Source organism: Erpetoichthys calabaricus, chromosome 14 (genome assembly GCF_900747795.2).
Source record: "Erpetoichthys calabaricus chromosome 14, fErpCal1.3, whole genome shotgun sequence".
Taxonomy (NCBI): domain Eukaryota; kingdom Metazoa; phylum Chordata; class Cladistia; order Polypteriformes; family Polypteridae; genus Erpetoichthys; species Erpetoichthys calabaricus.
Genome location: NC_041407.2, coordinates 111219085 through 111236723, shown reverse-complemented (window position 1 = coordinate 111236723; position 17639 = coordinate 111219085). Strand labels below are relative to the sequence as shown.

Below are 17639 nucleotides of genomic sequence, written 5' to 3'. Positions count from 1 at the left end.
AGCAGTGCACTGGACCTGATTAAGAATTTGTAAAATCCCTAAACTCCTGTCTTAGCTTTGTCATTCTGGGGTATTGAGTCTCGTTTGACGAGGGAAAAAAATAATTGAAGTGAAGTTCGCAGAAGGCTGCAAATTAACAAAATGTGAACACAGTGAAGGGGCAGTCTGAAGACTTTCTCAAGGCACTGTAAGCCCTGCAATACGTGATGGCGATGACAATGTTAATGTGGAGAATTACAGGTGAGGTGAATGGGCGTTGCTAAATTGGCACGTCTGTGTACCTGGGTGGGCGTTAGACTGGCAGCGCCCTGTCCAGGTGTACTTCTTCCCTTGCGCCCAGCGACCTTGTCGTGGATAAGCAGGTTACGAAGTTGGTTGGACGAGAATTCACTTCGCACAGTCTCATAGTCGTTGGCCGCTCTTGTTCAAACAGCATCAGCACCCTGCCAGCAGCATCCGTCTCACTGGGACAGCGACGTTGCAGTAAGAACCATCGAACAGCAGGTGTCGACAAACTCACGAGCGGCTGCTTGTGGCCCATCTAACGGTAGGCAGCGAACAGGGAGCTTCGTATTTGTGGCCGACGCGTACAGCAACTCAAAATGTGAGAAACACAGCACAGTCAAACTTTAACCTGGCGCTGCATTCGATTCACGATTTCACGCCCGTTTCTTTAATATTTGTAACGATATTTCTGTTGTTAATGGCGAACGTAAGACAATGCGTTGTGCCCACATCATGCCTCTCTATAAGCTATGTTTCTGTAGACAAATTGTAATTAGGTTCTGCTTGAATATTGCTTCGAATAATTAGGTGTTTAAAGCCTAAAGTCAATCCCCACTGATACTGCGAACAGACTACTTCCCCTTGGGGGATTAATAAAGTATTATAATATTAATAGTTTTATCATCCCCATCCGACAACCACCCAGCTAAAATGAGCGCGGAATACAAACGTGCAGATGCTCCCGCACAAAACGCCACGCCTCCTCGGCGCCGATGACGTCAAACGTTACGTTGGCAGCACGTGACATGCGAGCCTGTTGACGCTGCGTTCCGTCGGAGGACTGGCACTCGGCTCTGGGGCTCAAGACGGCGATTGAGCGCGGTGTATCGCTCGGAGAAACGTGTAAGTATTACTGGGGGTGTCTCCAGTGTCGTTGGGCAGGCCTTAGGTTTGGAAGACAGGCGGGTTTCGACAGTTTCGTTTTGCTTTTCTGACTTGGCGTCGTGCGCAGAGCCTCCGAACTGCTAGTCCTTCCATCGGGCACCCCCCTGCCGGTCGTCTTCGTGCTTATGGAAAACACAAAAGCTGGGAGGCCGCCGAGCCCATGGCGTCAGCACGGTGCGCGGACCTCGGAGCCTCAGTTGTAATCTCTTTTCCTCACCTCAGGTTGGATACGGAGCCCCCATTTTGTCCTCTTAACGGTGCGCAGTACAGTCGGGGCTCACCGAGCAGGACACGCAACAACTTTGCACACGCTGAGAGTCGCGCGTATCCATTTTCTGCCAGCCGTAAACCGTCGTACAAGCTGAGGCACCTGCTCAGTAACTTTTATACTTAAGTGTTGACAGCCACGTCCTACGTAATCTACCCAAAAGTTACCAACAGTTTACGGGCTCCAGCAGCTACCCCCGTGGTGGCACTCGGCGAGGCTAGCTGTGCCCAGTCTCCCATTGAAGAATACGGTTTACTTTGGGCAGCGTGGTTCAGAGGTTCGGGCAGAGACTTTATAGGACCAGATTAAGCCGTTATTGTATGTCAGTGTAAAGCCTCTTGAGTGGTGGGCACAGACAAGAGACCAAGTGTGGAATTATTTTGCAAAGCAGTGCTGTTCTGCAGCAATAACCTTTTAATGGTTTGTCATACAATACACTGCTCAGTAATCTGTAGAGGTGGACACTTTCACAGTGAATTAAAGAGAACTTTATATTGTAATTTATTTACCATACTTGCAGTTTCATTTTTAACAATTTATATATAACAACAGTTACTTGTATGAATCCACTTATAGAAGTGTACGTTTGTGCTTGTGAAATGCTTGGCATCTACTTGTGCTGCCCACATTTATAGAAGGATTTGCAGACCATTCACTTTATGAGGCTTCTTGATAATTCACTTTAATTTTTGACATTTCTGCTTCTTTCTTTTTCAGTTGCATACACAGCCAGCTTTTGAGACACACACCAGGGTTGACACCATGAACTGGAACAAAGGTGGACCTGGTGGGAAACGGGGTTTTGGTTTTGGGGGCTTTACCCTGGCTAGTGGGAAAAAAGGAAGAGCCAAAGCTCTCTCAACCATCACATTCAGCTTTTGGATCTTCCACCGCTCCTGGAGGATATGGGAAAACACAGCAGCTTCCTGCGTTCTATAAAATTGGGTCAAAAAGAGCCAACTTTGATGAGGAGAATGCGTAAGTTTCACATTTTAAAAATTCATATTGCTATCAGTTGTATTTTCACTCTTTTTGTTTCACTTGTTTGCTTCACTTTAGGCAGTTCAGCTTTTCAAAGGAAATGTTATTTTGCTACTCTTTATTTAATTGGATCTTGTGCTATTGATTTTATTCGGTTCAACATTCCTTTCAAGCAGGCAGTGCCACACCTCAGTTTTGGGGAACCTTTCCTATTGCTAGATTTTGTTCCAAGTAGTTTTTCACAGAGAAATTGTCCTTTAATTTTTTTTTGTTATTCTTTCTTTGCCTTTCATTAAACAAGGATTCATGTACATGAAGGAGTTGTCCTTGATTAAGAAATGGGAGGGATGGCAATTCCAGACTTAATGCCAGGGAAGTGTGCTTTAAATGGGTATTTGTGCCTTTTACAGAAGGTGTTGACCAGGAGTGGGGATGAATGTGTGAACGATGAAGTCGGAAAAAACAATGGGAAACTAAAACCAATTTAAAATAAAAAGCAATTTCTTTATTCTTGGTGAGCGAGAGACTGACCCCCCCCCCCCCCCAGCTCAGTGCAACTGATTTGGGATCAGACAGACTGCTCTTAATTTTTTTTTTTTTAAATTAATTTTATTGTAATCATTCCATACAAATAGATCAATTTATAACCAAACAAATTAAAGACAAATAAAACCCCACCCCGGAGAAGGAGAGCTTAGCTAAAGGAGAATTGCTTAGGGCTTTTTAATAAGACAACAATAAGCAAAGGAAAGGGAGAAATAAATATATATGTAAATAAGAGATGGAGACAGACTGCTCTTAAAAGAAAAAATTCCTTTCTTTATATTACCTAGCTTATTCATTAGCCAAAGAGAAGAAAACATGACCGTTCATTTTGAGGTCATGCATATATTGCTGTAAGTTATGGTTACATCTGATTTATTACAGTTAATAATGTTTTTCTTCCTCAAGTGTATAACTGCTCGGGTCATCCCTGGAAGAATCAGTAGTTTTTATTGGTGATTGCCAATTACATCATTGGTTTCATATGAAATGTATTTTATTGATTGCTTCAAAATGACAGTTTCATAAAGTACAAAACTAAGTCATCATATCAGCATTAAGGAAGATATAACTAATAGTGAATGTGAGTTTGGTAGTTAGACATGTAAACTACATGACTGACATTGGGGTCGGTGTCATTTCATACATACAAACTAACAAGTAGTCTTTTTAGCTCAAAAAATTTAAAGTATAAAAAAATCTTAATTAAAAATAAAATGGGCTTAACTACTTGAACACTTGCAAACATGAAAGCGGTAAACATTATTGATTTGTTGTGGCCAGCAGACAAGATGACTTACTGATCTGATGGGGAGAGCTACCTGCAGTGCTTATTGTGTCAAACCGTCGGTATGCCTGTGTCTCTGTCTCTCCCATCTTGGTGCTCTTGAGCAGACCAAGAATGATATCTGGCAATGAAAAAAGTTGGTTACAAAATTTTGCCTTAAATCCCTGCAGGGTTGTGAAGCAGTGTAGTGTGTGCTGGACAGGCCCATTTGCTGGACTTTGTCAGTGTTTCTCACATATCTCTATAAAATACTTCATTTTTGTCTTCCGGAGCTTGCATACTGTTCAAGTCCTGTCCTGGGTCACTGTAAAATCCTCAAATGGTTGGCTTTCGTAAAGAAGGGTCTGGTTGAATTAATTTTTTTACATAGCATATGCAGAATTTGTGGGTAACAACTACAAAAACCACAGTGCATTCAATTATGTCTACATAACCTTGTCATGCACTGCCTTTTTCAGAACTGTGTGAGTGAGATTGAATAGATGTCAATTTATTTAGAAAAGGGTGTTGTACTGTGTTAGCCATTATGAATGTGATGATTACATCTCGCCTGAGTTGCCTCGAAAGCTAGCTTATTGTAATCTTTTTAGTTAGCCAATAAAAGGGGTCATTTTGCTTGGCTTTTCTCTACATTTAGAAAAGGAGAAATTGTCAATAAAAGGCAAAAAAAAACGGATTTTTGGAATTTCTAAAGTGATTTTGAATTATAAAAGACACAAACCTTGATTTTTGAAGTAAATTAGTTTTTTTATTTTTATTTATTTTTTTAACCTTAAGGTGCACCTCCTCTTTTTCTTGAAACAATCATAAAGAGATGTGATGAAATATCGAAATGCATGTTGGGATACAGTGTTGCTGGGGAGCTTTTATATAAATCTAATGTAAAAATGATATCCCTGCCATTCAAGATATTTACCTGCTCACTTAGACATATTCACTTACAAATGTGTGTACTGCAAGTTGCAAAATTCAGTAACAGTAATGTGATTATGAGAATTTAAACTACAACGTGTTCCACAAGTTCGTTTAGTGGTAAGTGTAACTGGATTACAGTTGCTCATTACTTTATACTGATAACTCCATCCATCCATCCATTGTCTCCCGCTTATCCGAGGTCGGGTCGCGGGGGCAGCAGCTTGAGCAGAGATGCCCAGACTTCCCTCTCCCCGGCCACTTCTTCTAGCTCTTCCGGGAGAATCCCAAGGCGTTCCCAGGCCAGTCGAGAGACATAGTCCCTCCAGCGTGTCCTGGGTCTTCCTCGGGGCCTCCTCCCGGTTGGATGTGCCCGGAACACCTCACCAGGGAGGCGTCCAGGAGGCATCCTGATCAGATGCCCGAGCCACCTCATCTGACTCCTCTTGATGCGGAGGAGCAGCGGCTCTACTCTGAGCCCCTCCCGGATGACTGAGCTTCTCACCCTGTCTTTAAGGGAAAGCCCAGACACCCTGCGGAGGAAACTCATTTCAGCCGCTTGTATTCGCGATCTCGTTCTTTCGGTCACTACCCATAGCTCATGACCATAGGTGAGGGTAGGAACATAGATCGACTGGTAAATTGAGAGCTTCGCCTTGCGGCTCAGCTCCTTTTTCACTACGACAGACCGATGCAGAGCCCTCATCACTGTGGACGCCGCACCGATCCGCCTGTCGATCTCACGCTCCATTCTTCCCTCACTCGTGAACAAGACCCCGAGATACTTGAACTCCTCCACTTGGGGCAGGATCTCGCTACCAACCCTGAGAGGGCACTCCACCCTTTTCCGGCTGAGGACCATGGTCTCGGATTTGGAGGTGCTGATTCTCATCCCAGCCGCTTCACACTCGGCTGCGAACCGATCCGAGAGAGCTGAAGATCACGGCCTGATGAAGCAAACAGGACAACATCATCTGCAAAAAAGCAGTGACCCAATCCTGAGCCCACCAAACTGGACCCCCTCAACACCCTGGCTGCGCCTAGAAATTCTGTCCATAAAAGATATGAACAGAATCGGTGACAAAGGGCAGCCCTGGCGGAGTCCAACTCTCACTGGAAACGGGTTCGACTTACTGCCAGGCAATGCGGACCAAGCTCTGGCACCGATCGTACAGGGACCGAACAGCCCTTATCAGGGGGGCCGGTACCCCATACTCTCGGAGTACCCCCCACAGGATTCCCCGAGGGACACGGTCGAATGCCTTTTCTAAGTCCACAAAACACATGTAGACTGGTTGGGCAAACTCCCATGCACCCTCCAGGACCCTGCTAAGGGTATAGAGCTGGTCCACTGTTCCGCGACCAGGACGAAAACCACACTGTTCCTCCTGAATCGAGGCTCGACTATCCGACGGACCCTCCTCTCCAGGACCCCTGAATAGACTTTTCCAGGGAGGCTGAGGAGTGTGATTCCCTCTGTAGTTGGAACACACTCTCCGATCCCCCTTCTTAAAGAGGGGGACCACCACCCCCGGTCTGCCAATCCAGAGGCACTGTCCCTGATGTCCATGCGATGTTGCAGAGGCGTGTCAGCCAAGACAGTCCTACAACATCCAGAGCCTTGAGGAACTCCGGGCGTATCTCATCCACCCCCGGGGCCCTACCACCAAGGAGTTTTTTGACCACCTCGGTGACCTCAGTCCCAGAGATGGGGGAGCCCACCTCTGAGTCCCCAGGCTCTGCTTCCTCATTGGAAGGCATGTTAATGGGATTGAGGAGGTCTTCGAAGTATTCCCCCCACCGACCCACAACATCCCGAGTCGAGGTCAGCAGCGCACATCCCCACCATATACAGTGTTGACACTGCACTGCTTCCCCTTCCTGAGACGCCGGATGGTGGACCAGAATCTCCTCGAAGACCGTCCGAAAGTCATTCTCCATGGCCTCCCCAAACTCCTCCCACGCCCGAGTTTTTGCCTCAGCAACCACCAAAGCCGCATTCCGCTTGGCCTGCCGGTACCTATCAGCTGCCTCCGGGGTCCCACAGGACAAAAGGGTCCTGTAGGACTCCTTCTTCAGCTTGACGGCATCCTTCACCGCCGGTGTCCACCAGCGGGTTCGGGGATTGCCGCCACGACAGGCACCGACCACCTTACGGCCCACAGCTCCGGTCAGCTGCCTCAACAATAGAGGCACGGAACATGGCCCATTCGGACTCAATGTCCCCCCACCTCCCTCGGGATGTGGTCGAAGTTCTGCCGGAGGTGGGAGTTGAAGCTACTTCTGACAGGGGGCTCTGCCAGACGTTCCCAGCAGACCCTCACAACACGTTTGGGCCTACCACGCCTGACCGGCATCCTCCCCCACCATCGAAGCCAACTCACCACCAGGTGGTGATCAGTTGACAGCTCCGCCCCTCTCTTCACCCGAGTGTCCAAGACATGTGGCCGCAAGTCCGACGACACGACCACAAAGTCGATCATCGAACTGAGGCCTAGGGTGTCCTGGTGCCAAGTGCACATATGAACACCCCTATGCTTGAACATGGTGTTCGTTATGGACAATCCGTGACGAGCACAGAAGTCCAATAACAAAACACCGCTCGGGTTCAGATCAGGGGGGGCCATTCCTCCCAATCACGCCCTTCCAGGTCTCACTGTCATTGCCCACGTGAGCATTGAAGTCTCCCAGCAGAACGAGGGAGTCCCCAGAAGGTATGCCCTCTAGCACCCCCTCCAGGGGACTCCAAAAAGGGTGGGTACTCCGAACTGCTGTTCGGTGCATACGCACAAACAACAGTTAGGACCCGTCCCCCTACCTGAAGGCGAAGGGAGGCTACCCTCTCGTCCACCGGGGTAAACCCCAGTGTACAGGCTCCAAGTTGGGGGGCAATAAGTATACCCACACCTGCTCGGCGCCTCTCACCGGGGGCAACTCCAGAGTGGTAGAGAGTCCAGCCCCTCTCAAGGAGATTGGTTCCAGAGTCCAAGCTGTGCGTCGAGGTGAGTCCGACTATATCTAGCCGGAACCTCTCAACTTCGCGCACTAGCTCAGGCTCCTTCCCCTTCAGAGAGGTGACATTCCACGTCCCAAGAGCCAGTTTCTGTAGCCGAGGATCGGACCGCCAAGGTCCCCGCCTTCGGCCACCACCCAACTCACACTGCACCCGACCTCCTTGGCCCCTTCCCATAGGTGGTGAGCCCATGGGAAGGGGGACCCACGTTGCCTCTTCGGGCTGTGCCGGCCGAGCCCCATGGGTGCAGGCCCGGCCACCAGGCGCTCGCCATCGAGCCCCACCTCCAGGCCTGGCTCCAGAGTGGGGCCCCGGTGACCCGCGTCCGGGCAAGGGAAAACACCGTCCAAAATTGTTTTTCTTCATAGGAGGTTTGTTTAAACCGCTCTTTGTCTCATCCCTCACCTAGGACCAGTTTGCCTTGGGTGGCCCTACCAGGGGCATAAAGCCCCGGACAACAGAGCTCCTAGGATCACTGGGACACGCAAACCCCTCCACCACGATAAGGTGACGGTTAAAGGAGGGGTATACTGATAACTGCCAACATCCATTCCTTCTAAGCGTAGCAACTTGTGAGGCTTTTGAATTTTGGGTAGAGATGTGGGCTTTTGATGTTCAGTGACTCCGAGCTTAGGTTTATGTCAGCTTGTCTTTGGATTAACTATTGCACTTGGTTCCTCTAATTGCTATTAATTATGTCTTTCATTGTTTCAAGACGCTCTGATCTGTCCTTTTGATGACTAAACAGAACTCCGTCTCAAAAATGAACATTTTCAAATTTAAACCTGCAGAACACACATGATAAATTTGCATTCATTTTTTCCTCTTTAACCAGGTACTTTGAAGATGACGAGGAAGACTCCAGCAATGTTGACCTGCCTTACATCCCTGCAGAGAATTCTCCAACTCGGCAGCAATTCCAATCTAAGCCAGAAGGTTCTGACAGTGAAGAAGACCCTCTTGATGCTTTTATGGCAGAAGTAGAGGTAAGAATTTCATCACACATTCTACAGACATGTACAAGTACTGCCATCCTTGCCAATTGTTTGTGGCCACTAAATTTTTAGGGCAAATATTTCTTGGCCTTGCTTCAGTAAATTGCTATTTTGATAATTGATTAATCATTGTCAAAACATGAAATATTCAAGTGAATCCTCATCTTGCATCCTCTCTTTCAAAAAACAAATGTATAGTTAAAAAATGTATATGTAAATGCATACATATACAATATCGTGTTGCAAAAAGGCTTTCACAAAGTGCATGGCTAAAGGTCTTTCTGTAGTTTTGTATTGAAAGAAACAGAAATAAAAATAATGGAAAAATAAAACGCGAACAGAAGGAGTTTCAGTGAGGCTCACAAACTGTACTACAATGGTGTCATCAGGTCTTTTAGATTATAAATACAGATTTACAGTCAGTTATAGAGGTATATGTGCAGTTCATTGTTTTTGTTTGCTTCTGCTCAGACTTCATCATCCACTTGTCTCGGCACATTCAAGGCTGTGTGCTCACATCTGTTCAAAGACCGTTCCCTGTACTTAGATGTAATGTTTTGTAGTGTATGTGCTATAACTTTGTGTGTGCAGAGTTGTATTATTTACATAAATGTAACATTTGATGAACTGTTTCTGTTTTCTGGTTATTTTTTTAACTTGCTATTGACGTCTCTTAGAAAGTATCCAGTCCTAAATCTTAAGTCTAAAAGGATTAGGCCTAATTATAGTAGCGAAAAGCTCAGTTAAAGTGAGAGCCAAAATTGTTAAATGCAAATATGCTTCTTGGATGCAGGAGTATTTGTGCTACTGGTTGTGTTTGCTTTCATAATAGTGACTTTTAACACCTTACTTTTCTTTCTTCTTAACTTATAAATAAAAAGAAAGGTATGTTGATTTTCTCAAGTTGTACATTTTGTTTCTGCTGTTTTTCTTTCAGTAGGCTTTAAATAACTCCCAAGGTCATAAGCCAAAATGTTTGCCTTCAGAGCGTGTACTTGGTTCAAGAAAGTTGTTGGCTCTTTAATTTGTTTTATGATTTTCCCAAGTGTACCTTCTATTTACTCTTAGTGAATTTGTATTAATTGGACTGTCAGCAGATTAAAGTTTCTGTCGGTGGCAGGAAAAAAGAAGTTCCGTTCATTCCATCTATCTGTATAAGTCTCAGTGGTGCTGTAGTCATTCAGGTGCACATTTGAGGGGAGGAAGAAGAGGAGTATGCTGGAATGTGATGGTTTTACTTCACAGAAAACATACGCCTGGCTTCTAATATCACTCCCTCACCTATATTTGTGAATTCAATTGTTTTATATTTATACTAAGACATTAAATAATTGTTTTTAGCTTATCCATGTCTAATGTGTTATCTTTATTGAATATTTATTGTAAATTTATAAAGTGTGCTAAATTATAAAGAGAAAGTAGCTCTTGATTTCAGAACCCACCTCTTGTGTTTTTATGTATAAGGAGTTCAGCTACAGACAAGCCCAAGTGTTGCAGGTAGAACTGGGGCATGTGGCACCATCACCACTGACCTTTTGATTTTTATGTTAGTTTTGTGTCATTCAGACCTATATCATCATCATCATCATCACCACAATCACCGGTTTAACTGCCATTGTCCCAGTTCAGTTAGGTTAGGCAATTGTTTCCCAAATTGTTTTCCTCCACTCCCAACAGGTTCTTTTTCATTTTTATATATCATCATGTTGGTTTCAGAGCAGAGATTTTTAATTCCATATGTCTTCCCATTAGCTGCCTTTTTATGGCACTCTACAAAAATTCATTCAATACCCAGAGCCTTACAATACCTAATTGTTTATTTATTTATTTATTTTTTTGTGTTTTAAAAAAAAAAAAAAAGAGTTGTGAAAACAAAGATGTGTCCTTTTGTTTATTGAGTCATGGCTTAAACTAAAATGTTTGGCAGTAATCTGTAAACATATGAATTCTTACACGTTTATCACTTGGATCTTGAAAGGCAGAGCCGCAGCACAGAAACTATAGAGCTGAGTGGATGAGGTGTTTGTGCCATGCTGTGAGTGGTGTGATGCTCGGTGTCCCCACCCAAGGCTGTGTTGTTGCTTTTGTGCAGTCGTGGCCTTTATACTCACTGGAAGAGTAACCTGCTGTGACTTGTGGGATTTCTCTGGTTGCAGCTGATTGGCAGTGAAAGATGGCAGCCACAGATTGGATGTTGTCTTGTTGTCTGGTCAATTTATACCCCTTGGGGACCATCCTCCTTGAGACAAGTGGTGCTGTGCCATGTTCGCTGTATGTCTCCCAAAACTGTGTTCTTATCGTGCTGAAAGTCTGTGACTGCTTAGTTTGAATTGCTTCATAGTTCCAGAAGATACTTTAGTCTGTAGATTAGGATATGGCATTGACTCTTCAGTTTTTCCATAAGTATGTAATTAGAGTGATCATAAAGTCAGACATTGGTTGAGAGGATGCAGGTTCTTCCTTTTTGCTGAAGATTAAAAAATGACTTTCTAAAATGTAGTTAAGGCATCAGTTTTTATTTAATACTAGCCACAGGACCTGTCAAAAGCAGGTAATATATTAATATTCAAATATTTGCTGTCTCTTGCCTCACATGCACTTTCAGCACCTTTCCTAATTATTAGTATGCTTTACCAGCATTCAGTCTCTAAAGGGCGTTCTTGTAAAGCCAGCTTCTCAGACTCCTTATTTTCGAGGTGCCTTTCTCACCTATTGTTCAGTTTTACACGTTATTGAAGGCGACTCTCTCAGCATGTGCCTTTACTCCTCAATTCCTCTTTTGTCGCATCACCAATCTGGGGGGCTGGATACATAAAGCTTAGTGGTTTATTATATAGTAGAAGGTAGTTCTCTTCATATAATACTTGATCACAGGGGACTTTACAAGGCAAGCAAGAGTACATTTTATATCATCATGATAAAATTCAAGATCTTTCAGTGCTTGAGCTATTATATTATTTTATTATTACTTGAACTAAAGCAAGCTGGAATGTCATAAGACTCATTTGTTTGTTTAGTGCTGCAACAATTGTAAAACATTTAATTATTAAACAAAATCAATCATTCTTAAAGGATTTAACTGCATCTCAAAAATGTGTTGCTCATATCTTCATGCTGCCTAAAAGGACCTCAAATGCTAAGAAATATCAGCCCCTGCGATGAGGCTCATGATGTGTACCACAGCTGTTCCATTACAATTTCAGTTGGGCCAGGTTTTCAAGCCACGAAATTTAGCTGGGTCAGACATGTTCAGCAGCCAGTAAGCAGCAGGTAATGACAAGTTTTAAATTGACACAAATGAGTGTATTTAAAAACCAAGTAAAGTTTACTCAGTTTCCTTTTTACATTTGGCCACATCAAAAATAGGGTGGAGTGGTGGCTGTGAGGCTATGGGTCTGCGCTGGTATCCCAAAGGTTGCCGGTTCGAATCCCCGTCACTGTTAAAAGAGATCGTACTCTGCTGGGCCCTTGCTCCAGGGGTGCTGTACCCTGCACTCTGACCCCGAGGGGTATGCGAAAACGAACAAATTCCTAATACAAGAAATTGTATAAGGCGAAATAAAAAAAACACGCACAAAAGCTATACGTGAACAGAATCTGAGGTAGTAGCAATACTTTTTTCCACTTTTGGAATAAATAAACATTTTCCTCCTTTATAAATCGGTGCTCATAACAGGCAAGGGATTTTTTTTTTTTTTTTCTTCATAGAACTTAAACTATTTCATTGACACGGTTTTCGTCACTCATAAGACGGAGGTTAAATTGGAGTTCACATCAAAGCCTTTCCTGTTCAAATTGTTTCCCCGCCCCAGAAAAAAAACACCTAAGTAAACATTTAAGAGCATGGCACCATGTATGGTGTGAAAGTGGATTGGTACATTTATTTTAATGATTTGTCTTTAAAATGTTAGATACTTTATTAATCCCAAGGGGATATTCACAAAATGTCTTTGTACTGAGTTCTTGGGTGTCAAGTAATAAATTAATAATTATAATTATTACTGTTTATTATATTTATGTATTTTACAAAATCTTATTTTTAATGTTTGTTGATGAGCTCCCGTTGAATTTATTGGTAACAGAACAGTTAATAGTGCCCATGCCTGAAGTAACAACTAACAAAGTGCCATTTCTGATGCCATTTTAACAAAGTTTACTGTCCACCGTCAATCACAGAGCACCCCAGTAACACGACTGTAATACACCTTCAGCCTTAAAAGGCGGACTTCATCACATTGCTGTGCGTGACGAAACAGCGGGCAGGAGACGGACAGGCAGGCATTTTTTGTGGAGTATGTGTTAAAAGAGAGAAACTGCAGGCAAAGATGCATGAACACGAGGAGACAGGTGAGAATCGCACCTTAGTGTGCCACGCCAAATCGGAAGGAACAACTTGAATTTCACAGGGCACAGATATATTCATAACATCGGACCTAGATGATGGGCAGATGAATTTCAAATGTTTTGCAAGCCTACCTTTTGTTTTGATGACCAGTTATGTCATATTCAGCCCCTTCGTTCATTATTCTGGCACAAGCGTAACCAGCCTGTCGTTGGAATTCATAGCTATCCTGGCAGCAGCGATGTGTACTTAGAAATATTTTCTTGCGCGGGATATAAAGCAGCCTTTATGCATCTCAGGGATATGCAAGGGGGAGCCCATACTGACACGTGTTAACAGCCCATCTGCTTAAACAATTATATTGTAACAGATTGTTAAACTGTCGCAACTGGCAAACTAAGTAGAAGTGATATTCGCCAAAGCCCATTTTAGTTGCAGTCTGGAGCCCTGGCGGGACCTTGGGCTGAGCCACTCGAAGGTTGCTTTTGGGCCACATGTGCCCCACCAGCTGCCATTTGAATAGGCCTGATGTATACAGTTATAACTTTCAGTGCACGAATATCTGGGATGTGTTGTTTGTGAACTGCTTCCTTTACTAGATTGAAGTAGTATTCACTCGTATTGAATATGTGTAAAGATAGTAGGTTTTTGCTTCAAAAGTAAAGTTTGAAAGATGTAGTCATTTTTTTCAGAAAGCAAAACTTCAAGGTACCTAGAAAATGAAATGTTTTCCAGGTTAGATTTATTTTGCACCGGGGTAATACTCCATATGCTTTGTGTCGTATGAAGCAGGATTTTATGCTTTTGTTTCAAAATGTGAACGCATCTGTTAGAATGCATGGTGGAAACGGTACTGATATGTACTTGGCTAGCTTTGAAGTTCACTTTTTTTGTACCTTTTCCTGTGAGGAGGACTCATTTAATATTCCATCATTTCTTTTTATCTTCTCTCTGCAGGACCAAGCAGCAAAAGACATGAGGAAACTTGAAGAAAAGGATAAAGAAAAGAAAAATGCCAAGTAAGACATCAGAATCTGTATCTCTTCACTAATTACCATATCATTATGCAGTTGATGTTTAATACATTTATTGGCCAATTTTAAAGGTGTGGTTAGGTCGATTTAAAATTTTTCAGGCGGTCTACACTGTAAGCAAAATATTTTTATTATGTGCTTTATTGACACAGCATTCATTTTTAACACTGAATGCTCAAATAACAGTAAAACCTTAGTAGGTAGACAGCTGTTTTGTGGGTTTTTTATGCATTTGTATTTCAACTAGAAAAGTTCTTCGTATACAACCTAAATTGAATGCTGTTACCTTATTAAATTATGTGCACATAGAAGTGCCCACTTTATGGGTAAGGCGAGTTTAAGATGACTGATGGAGCTCATGTGAATTTCTGTCAGTGTTGTATTTCCTTACCTGCACACACGGTAGCGGCTATCTAGTCCAAGTTCTTTTAACCCTTCTGAAGGTGATTCTCGAAGGCTACAAGTCTTAGTGTGGAAACAGCCAGATGACTTCTTAAGTAGCTTTGTGACAAATAGATGCTGCTTGGGTGGTGTTCAGCTCCCTGGGACCCTGTAATTCGCTAAGTGGACTCAGACTAGGAATGGACATCTAGGTTAACCAGACATTTGAACTGATGTGTCTAGCTCCTTAGCCTCTCGAGTATAGTGATATTAACTCACAGCCGATAGTCACATCAGTGCCATTAGTTGTACATTTTTATTTTAACTTTGAATGTTCAGACAGCTTTATAATTTGATTAAATGGAAGCTGGAGAAGTTCATTTTAGTTTGTTAGCTGAAATAGTCTCACACTGATTTGGTGTTTATCCCTCAGCTTTATTCTGGATAGTTCATAATGTGACATTCATATCTGACGTAGGCCTACTTTTGTGTGGAAAGCAGTGCATACAAATGTCCTTTGTCAGCTAACCTGGACAGACAAGAGACGGTGGGCTTTTCCTTCACTTGCATTTTAACAGATGGTCCCTGCCCTGCACCACCTCTTTTGTCTCGTAGTGCATTATGAAGTTTCTGTCTCATTACAAAGCGTTTTGTGAATCCTTGTTCTCATCATCCAAACTGTAAATGAAGTGTGTTGGGGAGGTGGATAAGGATATGGACATGTTGCAGGGAAGTTTGTTTCTCCGCTTGTTTTTCCAGGGGTATTCGTGATGACATTGAAGAGGAAGATGACCAAGTGAGTCTAACCTCCCAGTTTTTTCTTTCTTTATTTTTCTGGTAATGGTTTTCTTTTTTGATATATCTCAGTAATTATTCCTGTGGTTTAGGCAAGTAATCACTTGTTCATCAAATGTGATTTTTTTTTTTCTTAATTTATTTATAAAGTTTTCTTCTTATTATTAAACACAAAATCCTTTGAAACCCCATCTTAACAAATACATCTTGAAAAGTCCTTGCTCTTTCTTAAATGGCCGGGTTGATATTTGTGTCATTCGTTATTTGCTTAATGTCTGTGTGAAGTCTGCATGTTCTTCTCATGCTATTGTAGATTTTCTCTAGGTATTGTGGTTCACATCCTTTCCAAAGATGTCTGTCTCAGTTTTCTTGATGGCTCTAGTTTGGCCCCATTGAGTGACTGTGAGTGCGCGCTTTGTGCTAGGATAGAATCCATTCCACTTTTGAATTCTGTCAAATATGTTCAGACACTAAAGATCATTGCGTTGGTTTCTGAAACAGATGCTTAAATGGGTTTTTCTTTGTTGTGCTTAGTATGTTGAAGGTTTATGAATCCTTCTCTGTGTAGTCAGTCAGAGCCAAATCAATGTGTTCTGGACTGACTTTCTCCGATTACCTTCATAGTTGCTGAAATAAATGGCATTGTACCTAACAACAAGTGTGCAAAATGTTAGGTTTGTGTGTTCATTAGGTTGTATTATATGGAGGCTTTAAAAAGGGGGCGTGGACCTAATTTTACTAAAAAAAATGAGAATGCTCCAGAAGTCGTACGTTTTAAGCTGTTAGTGCATGAAATCTTCAGGGATTGCTACCTAGTATTGTTTGTCTGTAACATATAAATAGTGTGTCCATAGTTGCATGTTTACGACTTTTATTTCTATAGAGCAACTGTTGGCCCTCTAAATTTCCACACTAAATCTTTCAGACTTTGACAGATTTAACTTGTGTTATAGTTGTAGTGTAGAGAAGCTTTAGCTCTCTACCAAAGCACATCACATCTTTCACATTTCATAGGCATGATTCATGTTATATATAGTTCTTCTTTAGTAACCAGGTGCCTGACTAAAGGAAATCAAAGTTTGATTTTGGCGGCATATTGTGCCTGTATGACAAAACTCTTCCATAAAAGGAATTATACCACTAGAAAGAGTACAAAATATGAAGTTGATAACAATATTTGTGGATTTGATAGGAAATCTTTTAAAAGCAATGGATCAGACTTCTCTAAAATCAGGGGTCTGTCTCACAAATACAGAAGGTGGCTGTGTTTGTGTCTGTGATCAAAAGTGGTGGATTGGCAGCATTTGTGCAACATCAGAGGAGGGAGAGGATGTACAAACAATAATTTATGCATCCTCATGGTCTCTGTAAGGCTTAAAGTTGGCCCAAGAGAAGGATGTGTGTTGGGCCCGACTTGTGCACTACTTACATCATCGGGCAAGCAGTAAGGACACCTGTGCATTGTCCAAACTCTACTAAAGTAGACACGCTTTGTTTGCAGTTTGTTAAATTGTCCAACTGGGTTTAGCAGAGTATGGCAGAATAAAAACATCGACTATTTAGACATGAAATACATATATGAATTCACAGATACATTTTTAGGTACTTTTGTACATAATGCACAAGCACTTATTTCAATAGTTCCTGTCTGTCAGTCCCCCAGTGGACCAATTCTGTTGAAATGTGGCATACTTTGTCTTCAAGGAAATATATTGAGACATTTCAATTATCGCCAAGATTCGCAGAATAGGTTACCCAGCACAAAGTTTTAAAAACTGTAAATTTCCTATTGAAAGTATCGGTGTGGTTGTGAAGTCCTCTCTTAAACAGAGAAACATTGTATATGACTTTAACTACAAATTAATTTGCTGTTTCAATTTTATCTCGACAACGGTTATACCAACGTGTAAATATTTTATATGTTTTCATCTCTATTTCCGATTGCCACTTCTGAGGGCAAACAGATCCCCAGTACAAGTTATTGAAGCACCAGCAGGCTGCATGTGTCAGTAGAAAGATACTGTCTTTCGTTGGCTGTTTGCGTGGGTGGTTGGACGGGTAGTTAATGCAACATCTGCAAGTCCAGCTGTGCATGTGCAGAAAACTTTCCATTAGCACATTTCTTCAACTTGAAGAAGTATTCTCAGAAGCTTGGTTGGAAACTTCATCACAGTATACATACAACATCATGAAACTCAAAGATGGAACTCTTGGATCAACAGCTAATGTTGTGTTTAAACAGCAACACAGCGAGGAACAAGAAGCAGGCAGACACAGAGCCACCGGCTTTTATTTATTTGTGCTTCAAGCACTGTGTGATCATTCGTCGGAGGCGCTTCTCCCCCACCCTGATCCCTCTTTGCTGTTGACGAGATTGTGTAGGCTTCATGAGGATGAGCTTTGTTTGTGGGCATACAT

General features: G+C 42.7%; 1 protein-coding gene across 1 annotated transcript in view; it reads left to right on the top strand.

Annotated features, from left to right (window-relative positions):
• Window positions 1–2155: 2155 nt before the first annotated feature.
• The window catches only part of ddx42 (DEAD (Asp-Glu-Ala-Asp) box helicase 42), a 29444-nt gene continuing 13960 nt past the window's right edge, over window positions 2156–17639 (top strand). The window contains 5 exon segments of the mRNA XM_028818358.2: window positions 2156–2269; window positions 2271–2416; window positions 8510–8660; window positions 13969–14030; window positions 15186–15222. Of these exon segments, the coding sequence (XP_028674191.1) occupies window positions 2201–2269; window positions 2271–2416; window positions 8510–8660; window positions 13969–14030; window positions 15186–15222 (465 nt within the window). The 5' untranslated portion in view covers window positions 2156–2200.